The sequence below is a fragment of the Thamnophis elegans genome, chromosome 1 (genome assembly GCF_009769535.1).
Source record: "Thamnophis elegans isolate rThaEle1 chromosome 1, rThaEle1.pri, whole genome shotgun sequence".
Lineage (NCBI taxonomy): Eukaryota > Metazoa > Chordata > Lepidosauria > Squamata > Colubridae > Thamnophis > Thamnophis elegans.
In genome coordinates this window covers 35776601-35800251 of record NC_045541.1, presented here as the reverse complement: position 1 = coordinate 35800251, position 23651 = coordinate 35776601, and the positions used below count along the sequence as shown (strand labels likewise).

The window sequence follows — 23651 nt, the reverse complement described above, 5'->3', positions numbered from 1 at the left end:
TTAATTAAAATTGTATTATATATTCAGCTCAGCTGTCTGGTCCTTTTTTCTTGAGTGAGATATTTAGGAGTTTCGTTTTCTGATAATTAACTCTGACTTCTAAATGTGCTTAGTGACTTATAATGAATAATGATATAACACTGAGCTGGAAGTCATTAATATACAATGTATGCTTTGTGATAAACAGTAGTTTGGTCAGGAACTCATGCAGTTAGCAAAGTTTACCTTATATTTTGCTGAATAAAGATATATTATTATTTTGAGAAATTAAGGATATTTGTATTCCTCACTTAGCTATACTCCAATATATTTAATGAATGACAGCATAAATCGCATCTTGTCACTTACAACATAATGAAGTTCATAAATTAACATACTCTGTTGTCCTTTGTTTTACAATATTTTCTTATAGAATTTTTAGATACGTTATTATAAATTTTATATAAGGAAATCCCACTAATGTGCATAGTAGCCATCACCACTAATTTTATCAGTACTTTTAATTTAAAATAACAAATGATATGCGAAGTATCCTTGTTAGCATTCATATAGTGATTACATTCTAATCTTTTCAAGGCACCAATATATGCACCGTGGAATGAACTTTCTTTATTAGGTTATAACAACTAATTATAAAAACAGATTGCAGATAAATCCCAGCCCTAAGTTTAAATTAATTATTTTCCCCCAGATCAAATTTGCATTGTACATTAATTACTCTACTGGTTTATACATTATGAAGTTGATCTTTTCTATAACTTTTGACATGTCTTTACATGTGATTTATTTGATCGAGTAAATGAGGCAAATGTGATCAGTTACATAGGAGAACATTGTACCCTACAGAACTATAAAATGTATAAGCATTGTTTAAGCAGTATCACATTTAAATTTATCTTTTAAAAAGCCTCTGTATGTTTGTTTTGTTTTGTTTGTTTTATTAGAATTTGTAGGCCGCCCTTTTCCCTGAGGGGACTCAGGGCGGCTCACATAAAACTGGGAAGGGGGGAACACAAACATCAAGATAGAAGACATGTAATAAAATGGTAGGCAACATACATTCATCATTCGGGAGGGGTAACTATCCTTATCCCCAGGCCTGACGGGCGAGCCAGTTCTTCAAGGCTATGCGGAAGGCTTGGACGGTGGAGAGGGTACGAATCTCCACGGGGAGCTCGTTCCAAAGGGCCGGGGCTACTGCTGAGAAGGCCCTCCTCCTTGTGGTTGCCAGCCGACACTGGCTGGCCGATGGAATACGGAGGAGGCCTAGTCTATGGGATCTTATTGGTCGCAGGGAGGTAATTGGCAGAAGGCGGTCTCTCAAGTATCCAGATCCACTGCCATGTAGGGCTTTATGGGTGATTAATAGCACCTTGAAGCGCATCCGGAGATCGACAGGCAGCCAGCGCAGCTCGCGGAGGATGGGTGTTATGCGGGTGAATCGAGGTGCACCCGCAATCACTCGCGCGGCTGCGTTCTGAACTAGCTGAAGCCGCCGGATGCTCTTCAAGGGCAGCCCCATGTAGAGCACATTGCAGTATTCCAGCCTAGAGATCACAAGGGCCCGAGTGACTGTTGTGAGAGCCTCCCGATTCAGGTAGGGTCGCAACTGGCGCACCAGGCGAACCTGGGCGAATGCCCCCCTGGTCACAGCCGTTAGGTGGTGGTCAAATGACAGCTGTGGATCCAGGAGGACTCCCAAGTTGCGAACCCTCTCTGAGGGGTGCAAAATTTGACCCCCCAGCCTGAGTGTTGGAATATTAGTCAAATCTTTGGGAGGAAAACACAACAGCCACTCGGTCTTTTCTGGGTTGAGCACAAGCTTGTTAACCCTCATCCAGTCCATAACGGCCTCAAGACCCCGGCTCATCACATCTGCCGCTTCATTGAGTTGGCACGGGGCGGACAGATACAATTGAGTATCGTCCGCATATTGATGGTATCTAATCCCGTGCCTGCGGATGATCTCTCCCAGCGGTTTCATGTAGATGTTGAATAGCAGGGGGGATAAGACCGAACCCTGAGGCACCCCATAATTTAGGGGCCTAGGGGACGATCTCTGCCCCCCCACTAACACCGACTGCGACCTGTCCGAGAGGTAGGAGGAGAACCACCGTAGCACGGTGCCTCCCACTCCCACCCCCCGCAGTCGTCGCAGAAGGATACCATGGTCGATGGTATCGAAAGCCGCTGAGAGGTCAAGGAGGACCAGGATGGAGGAATGTCCTTCATCTCTGGCTCTCCAGAGATCATCAATCAATGCGACCAAAGCGGTTTCTGTGCTGTAACCGGGTCTGAAGCCTGACTGGAAGGGGTCTAGGTAGTTTGCTTCCTCCAAGGACCGTTGGAGCTGAAAGGCCACTTTCAACTTTTGACATGTCTTTACATGTGATTTATTTGATCGAGTAAATGAGGCAAATGTGATCAGTTACATAGGAGAACATTGTACCCTACAGAACTATAAAATGTATAAGCATTGTTTAAGCAGTATCACATTTAAATTTATCTTTTAAAAAGCCTCTGTATGTTCTCTTATGCTGTTATGTAACCAAGAAAAGATACGGATTTAGTCTCAAAGCATTATGAATCAGTAATGACATAATATACTGCCTCTATTTTATATAATGCAGTTAGAATATAAAGTATGTTCCTTAACATGAAGCAGCACGTGCATAAAATGACTTGCTTGCTATTTGTGAATGCTGAACTATTCCTATAGTACAGCATACCAATTCAGAAAAATAATACTAATGACAATTGGGGTATCAAAGCTAATTTCATAATATGTGACTGACTTTTGGCAAGAGGAAAGTCTAGATCTGAAAAAAATATGGGAAATTTATTCAGGGGGTGGGTGAGGCTTACCAAAAAGAACAAGGAATTTGTGATGTGTGTACAGATATTTCTCGACTTACAACAGTTCATTTAGTGACCACTCAAAGTTACAACAGCACTGAAAAAAGTGACTTATTACCATTTTTGTAGCATCCCCATGATCATGTGATCAAAATTCAGATGCTTGGCAACTGGTTCATACTTATGACCATTGCTGTGTCCCAAGGTCATATGATCACCTTTTGCAACCTTTTGACAAGCCAATTCAGTGGGGAAGCCTGATTCAATTAACAACCAGGTTGCTAATTTATCAAGTGATTCACTTAACAATTGTGATAAGAATGGTCGTAAGATGAGACAAAAACCCATCTCTCTCAATATATTTGTAAATAAATAAATATATGGAGAGAGATAGGACTATGAGAATAGTTTTTCCCTTAATTTTAATGCATTTCTGTTTTCTAAAGTTTGAATCCAGTCTTTCATTCAAAGCTGTGTCTAATAGTACCAGCAACTTTTCATCTATAAAGAATACTGGGTAATCCTTATTCCAGGAGTAGATCATTTTGTCTTCTGGATGTTAGAATTAAGAGCTTTGAACTAATTTTAACATAATGTCTTCCTATTTCATGATTTTTCCCCAAATTAAATTTATCTCTTAGTTAACAGTATCAGTTCAGAGATTAATAGTAGATAGTATTACTAAACAGTGATATCAGAAGCAATAAAGCTAATCAAAATAAAATAAGTATCAGAATGAATAGCGAAATGCACGGTGATGACAAGTTATGATAACATGTGTTGTATAGCAGATAAATTAATTCACCAGTCCTTTGACAAGCTATCTTTGATGATTTTACCTGCCTCAGTTGATTGTTGTGGTACTCAGCTGGTTTTTCTGAGTAAGACAAGTTAATCTAATATATAATGTATGAAGAAATCATGGAACAATGTTTCAGCCTGAAAAACTTCAGTGATAACTCATAGGTCTCATTAAATTATTTTTTACACATCCTGTTTTTTAAAATATAGCATTAAAATTGCTATTTTTCATAATTTTGTTTAGAAAAAGTGATAAAAAATGTAACAATTCTGTATATTTTGGAACGATCTTATATTCTTTCTCTTAATGAGAAAGGTACATTTTTTTCTTAACTTCAGGCCAAATATCATTCATCATAGGCCATTTTATGATATTAATTTCCTATGAAATGCAGATTGAAAACAAAATTCATTAACAGCAAAATTCTATAGATGTCTCTGAAATCAATGCTGTATACCTTAAACATTTCATGTTTAAAATACTTAATGTAAACATATGTAATAAAAAGGCATATGTTTCTTATTCTGGATGCTGGTTTGGGTTTTTTGTTATTGTTATTTTTTTTGTCCCTTCAAATCAGTATTGACTGACTGCCTGGATTAGTCCTTACATTTTTCTTGCTCATATTTTTCAGAAGTGGTTTGCCTCCTAGTTTTGTAGCCTGATGCCTCAGCCGCTATGCTAATCTGGCTGTATTTGCTATGAGGCTGTTTAATAAAAGCTGTTAAATAACTTTTCTGGCTTTCTTTTCTAATAACAGCATACGTGCCAAAATTTAAAACTTTGATATTTTAAATATAGGCCACAATATATGTAATGTTCTGATAATATTTGGAGATTTATACAATTCCAAATTTTATATAATTTATTACAGAAGTTTTTTTTCATTTTCAAAATGGCATAGAATAACATTCAGATTACAGCCCATTTCTGTCCTAAACATAATTTGTAAGAGTTCTTACTGAAAAAATTAAGATCCAAATAAATATATTTAATCTGTCAGTAATACTGACCAATATATAATTGTCTGGCAGTGATGAAATTCAAATTTTTTAACTACTGGTTCTGTAGGCGTGGCTTGGTGGGCGTGGCAGGGGAAGGATACTGCAAAATCTCCATTCCCTCCCCACTCCTGGGACCAGCCAGAGGTGGTATTTGCCGGTTCTCAGAACTACTCATAATTTCCGCTACCAGTTCTCCAGAACCTGTAAGAACCTGCTGAATTTGTCCCTGGTGTCTGGACATTTTAAAAGTTTATTCCACAATAAATAAAATAAATTTGTTTCTCTGCACATAATTTCTTTTTTATTACATTAAGCGAGTCCAATTAAGAAATAGCTATATGTTAGCAGAGATTCATACACAATTGTCATTTTGACAAATATTTTTAATTGATGCAGACTTTAATATTGTTAGATGTTAATAGGACAATCTTTAATAACCCCTACCATTAATTTCCGGTGTTCTCTACTGTAAGCATGGCTAAAGCTTTATCCTATACATATATACCTGGGCTTCCACCACATGAAATGCCCCCTCAAAACCATCTGGAAGTGCAACTTCCAGATGGTTTTGAGGGGGCATTTCATGTGGTGGAAGATAATATAAGTGAAGATAGTATGGAAGTTTATTTGAGTAATATTGAGACTAGTCCAGTATTTGGATCCAATCTTGTGTTTATATCTGGTCAGCCTTAATACTTTTTAAAAAAAATTTAAAAGCACATAAGACTGTGTTGTTGTTGTTGTTTTTTGTTCCTAATATCAGCCACTAAATCAGGAAAAAAGAAATAAAGCTTGTGAATCAGTTTGGAATCAAAGTGAATACAGTTACCCAAGCAGAATAAAATTCTTCTATTGCTGTATTTATGCCATCTTTTCTTCTTTGGAATGCTAATGAATAATCATTGTACTGTCACACAAAAGCCTTGTATCTTACAGTTAGTTTCCTTAGGTATTGAGACTTTTAAAATGATCCTATCCCACAGGCTTGGTTTAGGTAGGAAAAAACAGTTTGTAGGCTGTATTTCCAACAATATTAATTTTTTTACTGATCAAATAATTCCTCTTGTTGTTTTGAACTGAGCTGTTAGGCCACACACAATCAATAAGTAGTAGAATTTAGCATTATTACCCAATGGATAAGATCTAGCTGTCAAGATTCCCAGACCAGGATATAGCTCTAAGTCTCATAAGTTTCTGCTTTTGTTATTACAAACTAGGATGAAAAGTGTGTACACTACATAGGCAGTTCTATCTTCTGTCCATAACATTCTAGTCCTGTGATGGCGAAACGTTTTTGGTTCCCATGCCAAAATCAGGGGGAGCACAGGGGGGTTGTGCACGGGTGTGCCACACCAATACTGCTATGCACTCGACCACCCCCGCGCGCATGCACGCATGACCACGCTGTCCCCCGCTTTTGGCATGTTTTTTTCACTCTCCCCAGTCTCCAGAGGCTTTCTAGGAGCCTGGGGAGGGCAAAAACAGCCTCCCCCACCCCCCTGGATGCCCTCTGGAGGCCTCAGGAGCTTCCCTGAAGCCTCTGGAGGGCGAAAAACGGACCTATGGATAAACTGGGAGTTCGGGAATGGTGACTTCTGGTTTGTCCATAGGGCCGATTTTCTACATCCAGAGCCTTCAGGAGCCTTCAGGAGGCTTCCCTGAAGGCTCCGGAGGGCGAAAAACAATCCTAGTAGCAAACTGGAAGTCAGTTCCAGATCTTCCGGTTTGCCCATAGGGCTGGTTTTTCGTGCTCCGGAGGCTTCAAGAAAGCACCCAGCGGGCGAAAAATGGCTTCAAAAGAACGCCGAAGTCAGCTGGCCAGTGCTGGCATACGTGATTGTCAGCTGACAGGGCAACACCTTGCATGCCCTTAAAAATGGCTCCGTATGCCAGCTGTGGCATGCTTGCCATAGGTTCGCCATCACGGATCTAGTCCTTTCTCTCTTCTGTCCATGGCATTCTAGGCATTTCTCTTTTCTGCCCATTGCATTTTAAACCCATTGCTTTTCCACGCTACTGAAGGAAAACTTTGCCCTTCTGTTCTTTTTATAAGAACAGAGTACCTTAACAAACAGCATTTTAAAATATGTTATGTTATGTTATGTTGATTTTATTTATATGCTGCCCTTTTCCCCCGAAGGGGACTCAGGGCGGCTCACAACTCAACAGGGAAGGGGATACAAACAGAATTTAAAACGACATAAAAAACAATGCAAAATTAAAACACAACAGTCATACCAATTCGAGACGGGGGCAGCAGTTCTTTAGCCCCAGGCCTGTCGGAATAGCCAGGTTTTAAGGGCTTTGTGGAAGGCCTGGAGGGTGGTGAGGGTATGTTTCTTGTGGATCATGAGTACCATTGTTATTGTTACAAGAAACTTTCTTGTTGGGAATAGGTGAAGTGTGAGTCTGTGTAGTAAAAAGGGGCAACATTTTTGTATTTAAGCTACTTTTAACAAGAAACAAAAATGCTAATGATAGTTCAAGCATCAAGATTCTGGCTCTAGAAAGCAAATCACAGGATTAATCCAAAATACTACTTAAAGGCTATTTGTATTTACTTTTTAAAGGTTGTGTAACTTCTTCAGTTAACTAAGAAATTAATGTATGGGATCAAAATCTTAGTCAATGCTCACAATAAATTTATATGCAATAATAATAATAGTTGTGCAACAGCGAGATGGAAGGCATACAAATTTAATAAATAAATAAAATAATACATGTAGATACAACTGAGTATAATATATTACAGTATATTCATTTATTGACACGGCTGTTGAGGATTTGAAGATAACTTGACCCAAATGGCAGTTTAATTAAATAAAGAGTAGAATAATTACCTCCACGGATAATAAGTCCAATTGGGCTTTTGAATGTATGCACTAAAATAACCCTTCTCCTGAAATTAAGCCCTCCCCAAAAATATTGCATCACAGTAGCAGCCATGAGGTGACCACGCTCACCACCTCCTGCACCTCAAAAATAATAAGACATCCCCCCAAATAAGGCCAAGTGCTAATTTTGGGGTGAAAAAAAAAAATAAGATTCTGTCTTATTTTCAGAGAAACACGGTAGTAGTAGGAAGCTAGTGGGATAGCTTTTGCCTTCTTTCTTTATTCTATAAAATAACTTTGTGTCTAAACAGTTTGCTTGGAATTTGACTTGGATGATTTATGGTGAAAAGTACTGTATGGCTATCACCTATTATCATATTGTCTTTAATAACTATTCTAGTTTATTACTTCTCTTTCTTTCTTTTTTCTTTCTTCGTGTTTGCTATAGTCTCGTCAAACTCCTGAAGGTGAATTTCTGCCCCTCGATCAACTTGAACTGGATGTAGGTTTTAGCACAGGGGCGGATCAACTTTTTCTTGTGTCACCACTCACAATCTGCCATGTGATTGATTCAAAAAGCCCCTTCTATGATCTTTCTCAGCGAAGCATGCAAACGGAACAGTTTGAGATTGTTGTCATCCTAGAGGGCATTGTGGAAACAACTGGTGAGTACAGTGATTTCATAGCTAATGAAATCATATGTTTGTATTTTGTTTCTGCCACACACACTAAAAAGTAATGTTAATTAATAAAATATATGAAGTCATTTGTGGATACAGTAAATACAATCAGTAGCTATACTGAACATTTGGAAAATGTTTAGGAGAATCTGTGTCTGAATATTTAAGAAATAATGAGTGCTGCTGTTGAATATTGTTTGAGTTGTTATAGGTTGTATTTCTCCCAAATATCTTGAATTGCTGTTGTACCTTATAATCTTTTTGATATTAAACATACATTAAGAAATGACAGGGACATTTAAGTTGACTCACATTACAGGCAGGTGAGATTTGTCTGTCTGCCAAAATCCTACAGAGATTATGAAACCAGGTGCGTGGTATTTCTTGCCTGAGAGTTCTTTCTTGAATATAATAATAATTTACCAATAAAGCTGAGGAGGAAATCATACAGTGCTGTAATATATAACGCTAAACTGAAGGAAAACCATGTCATTAAAAATACCTGGTTGGAAATGAATTCAGCTGATATTTGTAGTGTGACATCATTCTTCTGAAATGTTTGCCTTTCTCTTCTCTTCCTTTTCCCCCCAATCCAGAAAAAGGCACACAAAGAGGATTGGTGTATATTTTCTTTATTGTTGACTTTGATGAAGTTAATAGGAACAAAACCTCTATCTGTAAGCATTAACTAGTGTCTTCCCTGTTTCAGTGATGCAAAAGTGTATTCTAGTCAATATTTTGGCTGTTCCCAATATTTATTAAAGTGATCATAGATGAGCACTTCTATAACTTGATAAATATTTTGCTCTGCCTTAAGAGTGTCTATTCATCTTCTAATTCTTGTTAATCCCACTCACCATTCCCAGATTCTGCCATACGCTTGCCCTATTTTTCCTTGGATTGTTATGTTTATGTTGGCAGAATAAATGGAATATCTTCACTTTGACAGTACCTCCGTTTTCCCACCCCCACTCCCCATGTGTGAGAAACTCAGCATTGTGAGAACATTAGAACTGCTTAGTGTAGTTGATTTGTTTTACTTACTCATTTGGAATATGTACATGGCTGCTCATCTTAAGTGAATAAGTCTTCAGGTATTTAACAATAGTAGAAGAACTAGCATAAAATTAGAACAGAAAATACAATGAAAAGTAATCATAATAAAATAAAGAGCCAAGGGATCTCAAGCAATTCACTGTCCTCGAAACATGCTTGTCAGGCTCCACTAGGTCCTAACACCTGAAGAAAAATCCAGATTTTCATGGGCTTCTGGAAAGTCAGCAGAATTGCACCTATTCAGAACTATTGAACAACAGCCACAGGACATGGGCCAGTTACCTTGAAGCACCACAACCTGCTCCTTCAGAACCTGGAAGTATCAGTCCTCTGCCACATCAAGGGCTACTATTCACAGTTCTCCACCACTATTGTTCTCCAGGCATGTTGGAGAGCAGGATCAGCTGCTACCCTTTCACTGTAGGCAGGTAGCCTTTTATTTAATCTTTATTCACTTACTAACTTTTAAACTTTCTTTTGTGAATTTAGATTCGAATACTTTCATCAATACGTAATGATTTGTGGGAGGAGTCAAATGAATGGAGAAAAAGCATAAGATAAATATTTCTATATAGTGAAAATAAAAGAAACAGAATTCAAGCTTAAAAGATTTATTAGTTTGAATATTAACAATTGTAGATAGAGAGTTAAAGTCCAGAGTCTTCAGGTAATTAATTAAAACAATTAATTGGATAGTTAATAGAAAAGGGTTTATACTATAAGAAGACAAAAGCTGATTTCAGGATAATACACAAGTTTCTCATATATCTGGATTTTATTAGATTTATTTCAAAAAAGGAGAATTATGATATAAACAAAAACTTGAATCCTATTGACAGTTTGTTTTATGCATTGTATATTTTTTAGACGAAGGTTCTGAATGTTAAATTTAGGGTTGCTTAATGTAAGCATTCTGTCAAGTACTATGATGGATAAAGCAATGTATTAGTCTCCCTAACTTAAATAAAAAATGTATCCTGCTTGAAGTTTTTTCCCCTTCTTTTTGCTAGCAATAAATTTGTTGAAGTTATAATTTCAGATTGAAACTAGGAATGTCTGTGTGTGTGTGTGTATGAGTGTTTGTGTGTGTGTGTATGTGTGTATATACATACATACATACATACACACAACACAAATGTAACAAGCAACAGTAAAAATATTGGGTTTCTTTCTGGATGGTCTCTTGTGACGAGCCGATGGACAGAATGGAAGCAGTAGACTTCCTCTCATGTTTGGGCATACCAGGGGTTGTGACTTTAAATACATACATACATACATACATACATACATACATACATAATAAAACAAATAATTCCCCCCTTGATTTCTTTCAAATTGTTAATTGAAATTGTAGGAATTATAAATATGTACAGTAGTTATCAACAATACACTCTCACATGCACAAATATGATAGAGGGATTCAGAGATTGTCACTGGGAATTAAATCTTCCCTTCTTTTGATCTAAACATTAGTGCAGTGTTTAATTTTACCCCACATTATTTGGATATATGTCTACTCAGACATTCACAGATTTCAAATGATTAAGCAATAGCAATAGCAGTAGACTTATATGCCGCTTCATAGGGCTTTCAGCCCTCTCTAAGCGGTTTACAGAGAGTCAGCATATTGCCCCCAACAATCTGGGTCCTCATTTTACCCACCTCGGAAGGATGGAAGGCTGAGTCAACCCTGAGCCGGTGAGATTTGAACCGCTGAACTGCTGATCTAGCAGTAGCCTGCAGTGCTGCATTTAACCACTGCGCCACCTTGGCTCCTAAGATTATCATGGATCTTCCTACATAATTGCAATTAACTTAGTCATTGATAGTTAAATATATATTTTGATATCTGATCAAATACCTAATTTTCCCCATCTTCTAATAATTCAACCATACATACAGCCTGACTTTGCTTTTGTCTCATACTAGATCATATCTAAATCAAAAGAAGCAATCAATGATTTGTTTATGGATTTGGGAGCTACTGATTTGTTTAATGCGAATTTAGCTAGGAAAAGTGGTGGTGCTTCCTGGCTATTCCTACAGTTATTCTGTTGGGGAGCAGGCTAAGAAAAGTGTGTGAAGAGGTTGTGTGGCTGTGATCCATCCAATATTACCCTTATTTGGTTGAGTATTTTTTCATTAACTATAATTATCTAATGCATGTATTAAGAATAGGCTGGGTGCTCTATCAATGCATCAAGTACTTTTCAATAGAATTTGTTATGAAGCTGGTCAGATTTTTTAAAAAATTGTTATTAAAATCTATTATAACTGCCCAGCTACAAAGATTATGGAGTTGGCATTGGAGCATCCAGATTTTTGGTGCTACATGTCATCCTTAGGATTTACCTGTAAGGGATGGCTTAACACTATGGCAGGTTTTCTCAGGCATTCATAAATTAGGACATGCAATAACTTGTCCAGGAACAAATCTTTACTGTAGTTTAGGACTTATAGGCATTACAGCCACTTGATAATTAAATAATGCAAGGTTGATCCAGAATGGATAATTTCTGATTCAAATTCAATGCCCTCTTCATATGTTTAAGAAACTTGCTGCTCTGTCTTAATCAATTATTAGTATCCATTGCTTGTTTATATTCTTGACATTCATACTGTGAGAATTTCTTCTCACTATCAGATTCCTTAATCCTTTCCATCCTTAACTCTCTCCTGTACAATCAACATGCTATAAGGCACTGATGCTTTTTGGTTGATTTATTTGGCTAGGCCACTTTAAAGAAGTACTGTACACAATTCACAATGCAAGCATTGGATTACTGAGTGATAGCATATCATTTCCTAGGGAGGAGGTATTCCTATGTGCATACAGCTGCATAGACTGTATGCAGCTTTTATAACTTCCTCTGAAAGGAGAAGATTGGGGGTGGAGTGGGGGATAAAAGCATTAAATGTATCATTAACCTGAAGCTTCCCTCAATGCCCACATTAAACCGAAGCTGCTCTCAGTATCTAGGCAGGCCCAAGTTAAAGCAGTGAACAAAAAGTAAGTGCTATCCTGTCCCAGTTCTTCCTGTATTTCATCAAAAATTTCTTTTTATTGTACTATCAAGCTCTCTCATTTGATCCCAGGTCTTGCATTAAGAATTGGAACTCAGTTGTTCAATTCTGTACCAGTCACTCACCTGATTGAAAACCATAAATTTCAAACTTACTTCTTTACAGAATTTTCAAGGTGGATGTCAGATGTCTAGCAAAATTTGTGCACTTAAGTCTTAAGTCTCTGGCTGAAATTTGTAAGTTGTCTCTGTTGTATCTTCAGTGTCAATCAGGGTTGAAGATGATTGCCATTGGTTGAAATTAAAGGAGGGTTCTGGCGGGAAAAGGTCATGTTCTAATTGGTTGCCGGTTTGACAGCCACCTGTATAAATAGCTGTCAAACCGGCAGGCTCTGTTCTGTTCTCCTAGTGTTGATTAAAGAGGTTCAGGTTTCAGTGATCACTCGCCTCAGTCATTTGTCCCTTCACAGGGAATACATAAAAGTCTTTTCAACGAGAATCCTTTTTTGGCCAGGATGGTAGAGAAATCGTCAGGTTGTAGTGACACCTGCTTCTCTGTTTGAGGCATGGAAACAGTACATGTGTTCATCAATTTATCATATCTTTCTGGCAACTAAGCAGGTAGATGACAAATAGACATAGTAGCTATTCCTCCCTAATAATCATTGAATGTAACATTGTTAGGTTCCCCAAGACATAAGCAGGTTAGCTAGAAATTAATCTTTGATGTATTTTAGGAACACTGCTAATTACAAACAGTTTAAACTCACTAAGTTCATAACAATTACCCAGAGAAATAACACTTATCCACTTTTATTTCTACACCTCTAGCACCATTTCTTTCTGTGTTGCCTTTGTGCAATGGATTCTCTACTTTTTGTTCTCACAATCAGATTTCCCTAGCAGTTGCATGTCTACATCCTCCACATTCTTGCTCTTGTCACTAATAATCTCCAGAAAGATGGCCCCATCTCGGACAGGTTATTGGCTGTAGTAGGCTTCTAAATCATCCTGAAAAGTTTTATAGTTTGATCCACTGGTCAATATAAGTGGACACAATATTATAACTGTGCCATCAGTAAGGACTAGGACAGGGATCTTATTACAGCCATTGATTATGGGAATTGAAGTAGGAAGCCATTTAAATAGCTGAAGTACAAATAAAGAAAACAACTTGGCTTTAATTCTTTGAGACATAACATAGACCTCTAATCGGAAGGCTTTGGTGAGACACACCAAGCATTTCTTTCTACATGTATTGCATCCACATATTTCCCCTAGTGGAGCTGTTGAAAAGGGAACTAATGCAAATCTCTCTTCTCCTGAATCCAAATTGTGAACTTCAGTAGCCAGCTCTGAAAGTTGTAATGAATATTTTGTGAGTAAAATATCTTGCATCCAAATTGACTGGCTGCATGTCCATGACAGCTACAAAGTGAATTACAATGATGTTTTAGGATTATTACATGATCCTCAGGAGAATGGAAAGTCTGCTTACATAGTGCTATTTACCACTGATTTTTCAGCCCCACCAGGTAGATCTGAACAAGAACCAATACCATAAGAAGGGCAAGACTGTTTTCATTAAGAGTGGCCACAATAACACAATCTTGCAGGTCTGATTGTCTATGCCTTCTCCCCTTCTGCTGGTTTTAAGCTTACTGTGTGTTCCTATCATTGCTTTTGTAACAGATCTGGCCTATCTTCATCAAGGTCATCTTATTCTCGACACTATCCTCTGATTTCTGCCCAGCACGGTTCTTAGTTCCAAGCCAAAGATTATTGGTTATTTCCTTAGTGCTGTCATAAATGTCTCTCTGATATTACCTGGTAACAGGTAATACTGCAAGGAGAATTAGCTGTGATGGGAGCCAATATTTACTGTGAAGGAAAAAAAGTAAAGCCAAGAATCACATCTGTCTAATGCATTGTCAGACAAAACACTAAAAAATCTGCTGGGAACAAGAGCTTTAATCTGTTCTGAGAAAGATCTGTTCGGTTTGTTGGGAATGCTTCAGGATTTGATTTAGGAATATATCTTATGATTTCAAGAAGCATTCCGTTTGCATTACAGAGCTCAGAAATCCATTCTAAATTACAGTGCATATTGAAGTTGTTTCAGTTCAATTGTCTAAATATGCATGACACGAGCAGTCATACATTAACCTGTGTTATGTGCAACATAGCCTTTCCTTGTTTCTTCTAAAGCAAACATGATTGTGGCAAAGTTATATATTTCACACTTTAAGTATTGTTGACTTCTAACTCAGAAATTATTGTTTTACTGCTTTTATTTCATTGTTTGTGTATATTATTTTTATACTGGGTTGTGAGCCACTTAGAATTTGGTTTAAGATGGTTGGGCATATAACTAAGCACCATTTCTGAAGAATATAAAATAGGATAGAAACGTAATTCATAACATATTTACTTTTTTAATCAACTGCAGGCAATTTTAATTCATGAAATAGACATGTGCAAGGTGTTTCTGAATGACATAAAAATGTATATTTTGCATTATTCTGAGCATTGAAACAAAATTTAGCTGCTTCCCTGACATTTGGAGAGTTCCAACTATTTTGAGCATTGGATTGGATTTTGGTTTTGTATCTTGTGTTTAGTTGCTCCCCCCCCCCATCCCCATTCCCGCTTTTCAAATTGTTTCAAGCATAGCCAGCACAGCAGCAGAAACCAATTATGATTCTGCTGTTATTAGTTTAATTTGGATGGTGTAATATGGGAGTGGATTGTATAGAGGAAAGAAGAGGTTAAGACAAAAGAAGATTATTCACTACTGCATGCCTACTAGCTTGCCTAGTATGCTACTGCTGCTTTTTTTATTTATTATGGGAAAGTTAATAGCTTGTGTAGGTTGCTATTGCATGTGGGTTGTGTTTTGTTTAATTTTGTAGACAGATATGCAAATATGTGTGTGCTTTACTGTTGATGCAGTTGTGAAAATCTTAGCTCAAAGTTTGCTGTGCAAGTGTACTTTAGACATGGCACTTCTGGTTTACTTACTGGTATTTTAGGATGAATTTCAGAAAGTAAAAATGATGTCTGGGGTTTGGTTGCTTGCTGATCTTTGAGGTGTGTATGCAATCTCTGTAAATTCTGGCTGCTGTTTTAAAGTTATCTACAATTAAGAATAACCCCAAACTTTCCCCATTTTTCCAGCATTTCAGCAACAAACATTGCAGTATCTTTTGCTGTGCTTGTATCTTATACCTGAGGTGAAAAAGAATCATGCTGAATCAATTGCTTAATTTTGCTAAGTAAGAGGATGCCAGTGCCTTCAGAAAAATTGACCAAGGATTATTTTATTTTAAAAAAATCAGAACTAAGAAAACCTCTTGTATAAATCTTTGTTTAAAATTCAGAGTCAGTGAATCCATTATTATGACAAGAGCTAGAAAGATTTAATGAGTGTTTGAAAGTTAAATATTACAATATAAGTGCAATATGGAATAAATAATCTATTGGTGATCAAGAAGTTCCAAATAGGACAATAGAAGGAACTCTGGAATAACTGCAGATCAGAGGTGGGTTCCTACCGGTTTGAACCAGTTCAGCTGAGTAGGTAGTAAGTCGGCCAGCCATGCCCCCGAACTGGTTCTATCGGCGCCGTAGGCACTGCCATCTTGTTTTTTGCTTCTGCACATACGCAGAAGCATTTTTTACCCACTGCCCGTGCATGCATAGCACGCATCAAGCGTCTGTGCAAAGCGTGTCCCTGAGAGAACCGGCAGTAGAAGAAGCCGTAACTCACCCCTGTTGCAGATGCAATACCTTTCAGATATTTCAATCTACATTGAGGTTTATTCACTGAGAATGATTTAGAGGCTTTTATATTCAATTAATTATGTTTGTTAATATCACATTGTTAACTAGCAAAGTGTGCTGACATTGGCCATTCAGTTAGCACTGACAAAGGTCTTTAGTAAGATGGTATTCCCGGGTAGGACCATTTTACCTTCCCTTTTCCAGATGATCAGTTAGACAAAAACATTTTAAACTTAACACAAAATTAATTAAAAAACATTTTAGACAGTAACATAATATTGGTCTATGACGGTAATAGAAAATTACTAACTACACAGTATCAGCATTCCCACAAAGTATAAGAAGAAAGGGAGATATGCAACTAAAGTTTAATAAAGAATCAAAGTCCATGCACATGAAGGAGAAAAGTAATATACATGACTAAACCTCACCTTTTTGCATAACATCACTAGATCTCATGTAGGAGATGTGCTAATTGAAAGGGATATTAAAGATAGCAGCTGTTCTTTTCTAAATTGAAGAGATGTCTCTTTGTTCTCTCTATTAAGGAGTGGAGGAAATTTAGATGACACATTCTAAATAGGTTCCTCCCCCCGGCCCCCAAATAGGGAAGAGCAGGATTTCATTTCTGTTGTTTTCTATGAGGATTTATTTGTCATCTTTTCAAACATGTTTTTTAAAATTAAAAATCAGGGGAATTAGCTCTTTGTATATTGTATATTGTCACGTATTCATGTAATTCTGGGAGTGCAATAATAAGGGTACAGTAGCTAATTCCACAGTTGCTGGAACTGTGAAGTAATTTTAAATTTTTTTAAAAGAAAACTGAAGTTTTCAGTTTTGTTCCTATAGAATATTTTAAGTGGAGTTATTTTATTCCAAACTTAAAACAAAACATTTTCCATAAAAAAATTGCCTTTATTATTTGTATAAAGAATTCAGAGCAGCAAACATACGCAATGATCCTTTCTCCTCTTATTTTTCCCACAACAACCACCCTGGGAGGTGAATTGGATTGAGAGAGAGTGACTGTCTCAAAGTTACCCAAGTGATTTTCATGTGTGACTAGAACTCAGTCTCCTGTTTCTAGGTCAGCACCTTCACCATTACACAAACTTTGTATGCATATTTCTAAAGATTAAGCAAATTGATACTTACATATTTTGAAAATAAAAGTAAAATAGCTTTTTTGACAAAAAATTAGCCCATATTTCTAAATTCATTTAAACCCAATGCCTCTGTTTCATTTTCATCTTTTTAAAATATTCCAATATGGAATTCAATGCATCAGTTATGATTAACTAATATAAAAAAACAAAAAGCTGTTTTAAGTGGCCTCAGAGCAGAGTTACTTTGAGTAAAACTCATTGTGAGATTATTTTCTTTTTCATGAACTATTACTACAGTGATTTAACTTTGCAAATAATTGATCAATAAGTAATGAATAAAAATGCCACATCTTTTTCATTTGTGAAGAACTTCTTAAAGTAGGGTATTTTTCCCCATACTGGCTGTTCTTATAATGGGACTGATTCTTACAGTCTTTATCTAAAATATTCCCTGTAGTTAATATGTCAAAAATCAATAGAACAGTTAGTATGTTTAACATTTAAACAGTCTTATCACAATTAAATGGATATCCACTACCTGGCTACATGTCCTGAGACAGAGTCTTTAGAGCATGGGTGTCCAATCCTTTAGCTTTTCTGGACCTCTTTGAATGAAGAGGAATTCCCTTTGCCCTCATATAAAATATATAATATAGTTAATACCTTGTTTCCCTGAAAATAAGATCTTGGATAATAAGCCCAACCAAACTTTTGAGTGCATGCACTAAAATAAGGCCTCCCCTGAAAATAAGTCCTCCCCGAAAATATTGCAACACAACAGCAGCCATGAGGTGACCATGCTCGCCCCCTCCTGCACCTCAAAAATAATAAGACTTCCCTGAAAATAAGGCCAAGTGCTTATTTCAGGGGTCAAAATTAAATAAGACCCTGTCTTATTTGGGGGGAAATATGGTATATATAAATATTGCTAAAAAGCACATCATAATGTTAAAAGGGGCTGCATTACTAATTGCCCAGGAAGACATGGAGCCTATAGGCCATGGACTGGACATAGAGCAAATTTCCATAGAGCAAATTTTATTCAGTAGGCTTCTCACTAAAATGTATGCAAGATTCTTGCATCTTTCCTTTCCTCCTTCTAGAGATTGAGGCACTGAATTGCATTTAAAATCAGAAGTCAAATCTTTTTTTAAAAATTCACACACAACTCGCAGAAGCTCATTTATTTCATTCACAGAGAAGGGTCTCAAGATTATGGAAGGTTCTCCCAAATAGTACGCTTGTCTCTCATTTTCCCATATTTTGAAAAGGTAAAGGTGCATGTCCCTTTCATCATGCTTTTAGTTACTGGTTGATTTCAATGTTACTTATTTTAATTGCATTTTTAAGCATGTATTTCAGATTTAAATGTAAACCATTTGAGAATTTACTTATATAAATTTGAGTATTTATATAAGTAAAAGCTATAGAACTAACAATAAAAAAAGAAAAAATGTGAAATGTATTGTACCCAGCAAACAAATGAACAAATAAGATGCCATCTTTTAAACTATTTTGCTTAACTTTGTGTACTTTTATAGGATTGATATATTAGCAAAATATACAATTTTTATCCATAAGAAGTATGGTACCTAAAAACATAAAAATAGGACATTTGCATTCTTGAGTTTATTTAAGGAAAGCTATTAATAGATTTCTTGTTATGAAAATATCTTGATTGTCTCACTGTGGTTTCATGTAGAGGATTCACATTTATTTTATTTTATTTTGTAGTTAGAAGTATAGATAGAAGTATGTAGGTTATCCATTCAGTGCTTCTTTTTTCATACAATTTCAGTATTATTCTGATGCATAGTGAGGACTTTCAATAAATATTTTTTCAAAATATTATGATGTTAGTTTTGAAATAATAATAAATGAAAATTAATCTACAAAGATTTAATCTAGGAATAGTAAAATCCCCAAATGTAGTTACAGCCTGAAATGATCAACAGGGCTCATGTGACATTGTTAGAGGAGGTCATCTCTTTATTTATGAAATTAATATCAATTTAAAATTGCAGCACTATTGTGCAAAACACTGATGAACAACTGCTTATGAGAATTTAATGAATCTCAAAAGGAAACCTACAAGAAGCACATGTGTAGAATAATATTTCTTAAAGCATTATTATTGTTAAGCAATAACATTTATTTATTTTTCAGAGTAGGTTCAGTTATCCTTCCTGACAAAGAATATGGCATCAAGAGTTGGACGTTTGAATGAGCTAGTCTGAATGAAAAAAGAAAAGAAAACAATAGATTCATTGCAGATAGTTTTCTCTTGGATAAGCCTTATCTCTTGTGTATCACAGGATTCATGTTTGGTTGGAAAAAAGTCTGTATCCAGGTATGGAAAGGTCAAGGAGCAAAAACTGAATTGGCGTATTTTCTATACCTCATACTAAATAAGAAAAAGCTTAAGACAAATACCTTAACCCTCCCTTATCTCATAAAATGGCAGTTTTTAATATTTCCCTTGCTCTCCAGATTGTTGAAAAGCTGATATTGGCTGTACTAAGCAAAAGCTGACATGATGTGTATTTGGTAGATAATGTTAGATTCCTTGCCTTGAAATGTGTTCAGTTCTATTCAGTGTGCCTACTCTGCCTACTCATGGGCAACCACAGAACAGAGGCCATCTGGAAGTACTGAAAATACACACGCTATCCTTATAGGGAGTGCCACACTGGTCTCTGCTGCCACAATTTATTTGGCATTATGCTCTTTTAGAGATATCATGCACAATCATTTTGATTAAATATAAATTGTTTTTCTAAGTAGAATGCTTATTCAGGCAGGAGACGGATGGATAGATATCACATATAGTAACTCTAAATATACAAACATACTGTTATACATACTACTATAAGCATAGTTCCTCCCTCCCTCCCTCCCTCCCTCCCTCCCTCCCTCCCTTCTTCCCTTGAAAGGGCTGCTAGCAATCAGTTCCTTCAATCCCTTTCCAGTGACCAGCATACCAACACACTTTGGAGAGATTTTACAGACTTTAATTAAAAATAATGGTTGTAAAGATAAATATCAAATTAAACAACACAATAATATAAAACATTAAATCTTATGCTAAGTAATGTTGCTCAAACTAAAAAAAATGTCCCAAAGACTGTCCTTTTCATTGGCCAACCCTGTTGCCTCATAAACATGCCTTCGATAGGCCCAGTGAGAGGCCTATGGAGTTCACCTCGTGTGGCTGCTAGGATACAGTCTCTAGGCTGAGATATAGCTTTTGTTCTTCCTTGGTGTGGCAGTCTCCCCCTTTTTGAAGGAATCTAGACCCTTTTCCTCATAACTATGTTGTTCATTTTGCGCTCTCTCAGTCCTTTCTTCCTTCAGCTACTTGAATCTAGCATCCTATTCCCTTGCCCTCTGGTTTTACTCCCCCTGCTGGGGAATGCATTTCCCAGAAATCTCCGCCAGAGACCCTTCCTGTTAAGTCCTCGAGGCTACGACGCCATTGACTTGAATTGCTAGCTCCTAATTGGCTAAGACGCGAGCAGCCAGCTGGCGGGAAATCCAGCCATTCTATTGGTTAAGCGTCTGACAACTCTAGTATAAAAGGGCTGTCAGCTGTCAAATGTTTTGCTGTTTGCCAGTTTGAGGTTTTCCTTACATTGAGCTGTATGTTACTGTAATAAAGGGTTGTGTTAGCTTCAACCTGCCTTGCCTCAGTTCCTGTCTGCCTCGTTCTCCCTATAGAACACTTCCTGTCCCAATTTCAGGGGCAATGGCCCAACCAGCTAGCCAACTATCCTTTTAGATCCTCCCTCCCTCCCTTCCCTTTTAAAACAAAAACTGGGTTGGTGATTGATTGATTGATCATTGATTAATTGATAAAGTCAGTTTCAGTTTTATCAACCGCACAGGTAGACCTTTTCTAAAACGACCTGTCTCCAACCTGGCCCTTCTCATGTGCTTCTCATGAGCATTGTAACTAAGTCCATATTTCTTGCTGCTGCATAACTTTTTCTCTTCTTTCCTTCTACCTATGGACGAAGGACTTCTCATGAAGAGTCTGAAATAATTTGCATAATATTTCCAAATATGATACATTGAGTGAGCTCATGTTTGCTTTGAGTGAGAATTCTGAATGATTTGTTCTGTGATCCATTTGTTAGTTTTCTTGGCTGTCCATAGTATTCTCAGGAGACTTCTCCAACAATGTACTCTTTCTATCTTCAAACTTCTTCAGAGTTCATCTCCATAGAATATTAAATGAAGAATCATTGCCTGCATGATTCAGATCTTTATAGATATTAATAGTTCTATATTTTTCAAGCCCTTCATTAATACTATGTCAAGTGCTAGTCTACGGCTTATTTCTTGATTTCTTGTTCCTTTACTATAGATAGCTGCATCTAAAAGGCTAAATAAATGTATCCATCAATTCGGTATCTTCACTGTCAATTCTAAGGTTGATTGTTATATCTTTTACCATTAATTTAATATTCTTTATAGAGGAAAGGAATTAAAATAAAGGCTTATAATAAATGTTTGATTTCACCTAGTTATTTTAACAACCAGTTCAGTATTTATTTGCTGATTAATTTGTATGATGATTAAACAGTGTTAATAAAACAAGAGGCACAAAAAATAAAAATGTATTTATGTATGACCAGAACTTCACATTTCAAAATAAAAAATTACTATATTTTTGTTAATAAAGAATATTTAGGATTGGATTTGTCATAGAATAAAACTGGAATGAAGTTGAAAACTAATCATAAAAATACACTAAAAGTCATGATATTTTTTTCAGACTAAGCTAGATAGAATGGTGGTTTAAATTTCTGCCCCTTTGTTATTCTTAATTAACAGTATATTGATAAGCAATACTTAATCTCTGGGGAAAACAATTCACAGTTATCCATGGCCCTTACCCTCACCCTGTAAAATAAAACTAAGAGGTCATGCAATATAACCTGCTATTTAGACCTGCCAAAATAAAGAAGAAATGTAATATAATTGCAGAAAGCATTAGCTTAACAGAGTGCTATAGAGTGTATTAATGTCATTCTACCCAATGTAGCAAGAAATGTACAGCCTAAAACAGTGATTTCCCAAATATCTAAAGTGGGTCTTAGAGTTGCTTTAAGTGTTTTAATTTAATACCTAATTAGTAAAAGATGCTTAAGAAGAACTACAAAAGCTTGCCGTACCTTGCCATGCTGTGATTAGGAAAGGTTAATGGAAATAATGCAAGGAGAATCTAAATCTACAAAGTTGACAGTTAAATATAAAATAATGGGTAATCCTGAATTTTACAATTTTTATGGAAAAAATGGGATGCACAATAATATGAACAAAAGTAATGGAGATTCAAAATGAACTTTATTTATTCAAATACCCTAAAATAGTCACCATTGGGACACCAGCCAAACTGACTGAAAGACTAGATTAACAAAGGGTTACAAATAGTTTTTGCTTAGTGATCACAATTGGGATTAGCAGCTCCATTGTTAAGTGATATGGTCACTAAGTGAAATGTCACATGACTATGACTTATAGTTTTACTGCTAGCTTTCCAATTAACTCTGCTTATTGGAAGTTGATTGGGAAGTTTCTAAATATTTGTGGCACTTATAAATGCAAGGGCCAGTCATAAGGTTGTTGTTGTTGTTGTTGTTGTTGTTGTTATTATTATTATTATTATTATTATTATTACTGCATTATCACAGCTTCAAACAATTGTTAAACATTGCCATTGTTAAGCAAATTGCTTACATATAGGGGATAGAAGGAATTCATCAAAAGATAAGGTAAAGCCCCCCCCCCCATATGTACTAGTTGTTCCCGACTCTAGGGGCCGGTGCTCATCTCTTTTTCAAAGCCGAAGAGCCTGCACTGTCCAAAGATGTCTCTGTGGTTATGTGGTTGGCATGACTAAATGTCTAAGGTACACAAAACACTGTTACCTTCCCACCAAAGGTGGTTCCTATTTTTCTACTTGCATTTTTATATGCTTTTGAACTGCTAGGTTGGCAGAAGTTGGGACAAGTAACAGGAGCTCACTCCATTATGCGGCTAGGGATTTGAACCAACGAACTACCGGCCTTTCTGATGGACAAGCTCAGCATCTTAGCCACTGAGCCACTGCGTCCCTCTTCATCAAAAGATATAAATAATTAATTACATTTGTATAGATATGAAATGCTCCAACTCTACCTTGGTAACAAAGTAATAATTAAAATCCTGACCTTGATGCTGGTTCCATAGTCTGGCCACCATCTCATCACCCCTTTTATACTACCCTTTGCCTGGCTCCCTTTCTTCCTTCCTCCATCCCTCCCTCCCTCCCTTTTCTCTCAGGGTCTCTTTAAACTGATTTACAATATTAAAGTGCTCCCTGAATCCCAACAACTGTCCTAGTTCTATGCAATTTTCTACAGACACATATAACCTGACTGAAACATAAAAATGAAAGTTTTATTTAAGAAAATCTACTTTAAAATAAATTATATTTTAAATTCCACATAATGTAAATGA

The 23651-nt window shown here is 36.5% G+C and overlaps 1 protein-coding gene across 1 annotated transcript in view; it reads left to right on the top strand.

Annotated features, from left to right (window-relative positions):
* Positions 1 to 23651, top strand: part of KCNJ3 (potassium inwardly rectifying channel subfamily J member 3) — a 126300-nt gene that overhangs the window by 2335 nt on the left and 100314 nt on the right. Inside the window, exon 2 of the mRNA XM_032223285.1 lies at positions 7945 to 8161. Coding sequence (XP_032079176.1) covers positions 7945 to 8161 — 217 coding nt within the window. The remainder of the gene's footprint in view (positions 1 to 7944; positions 8162 to 23651) is intronic.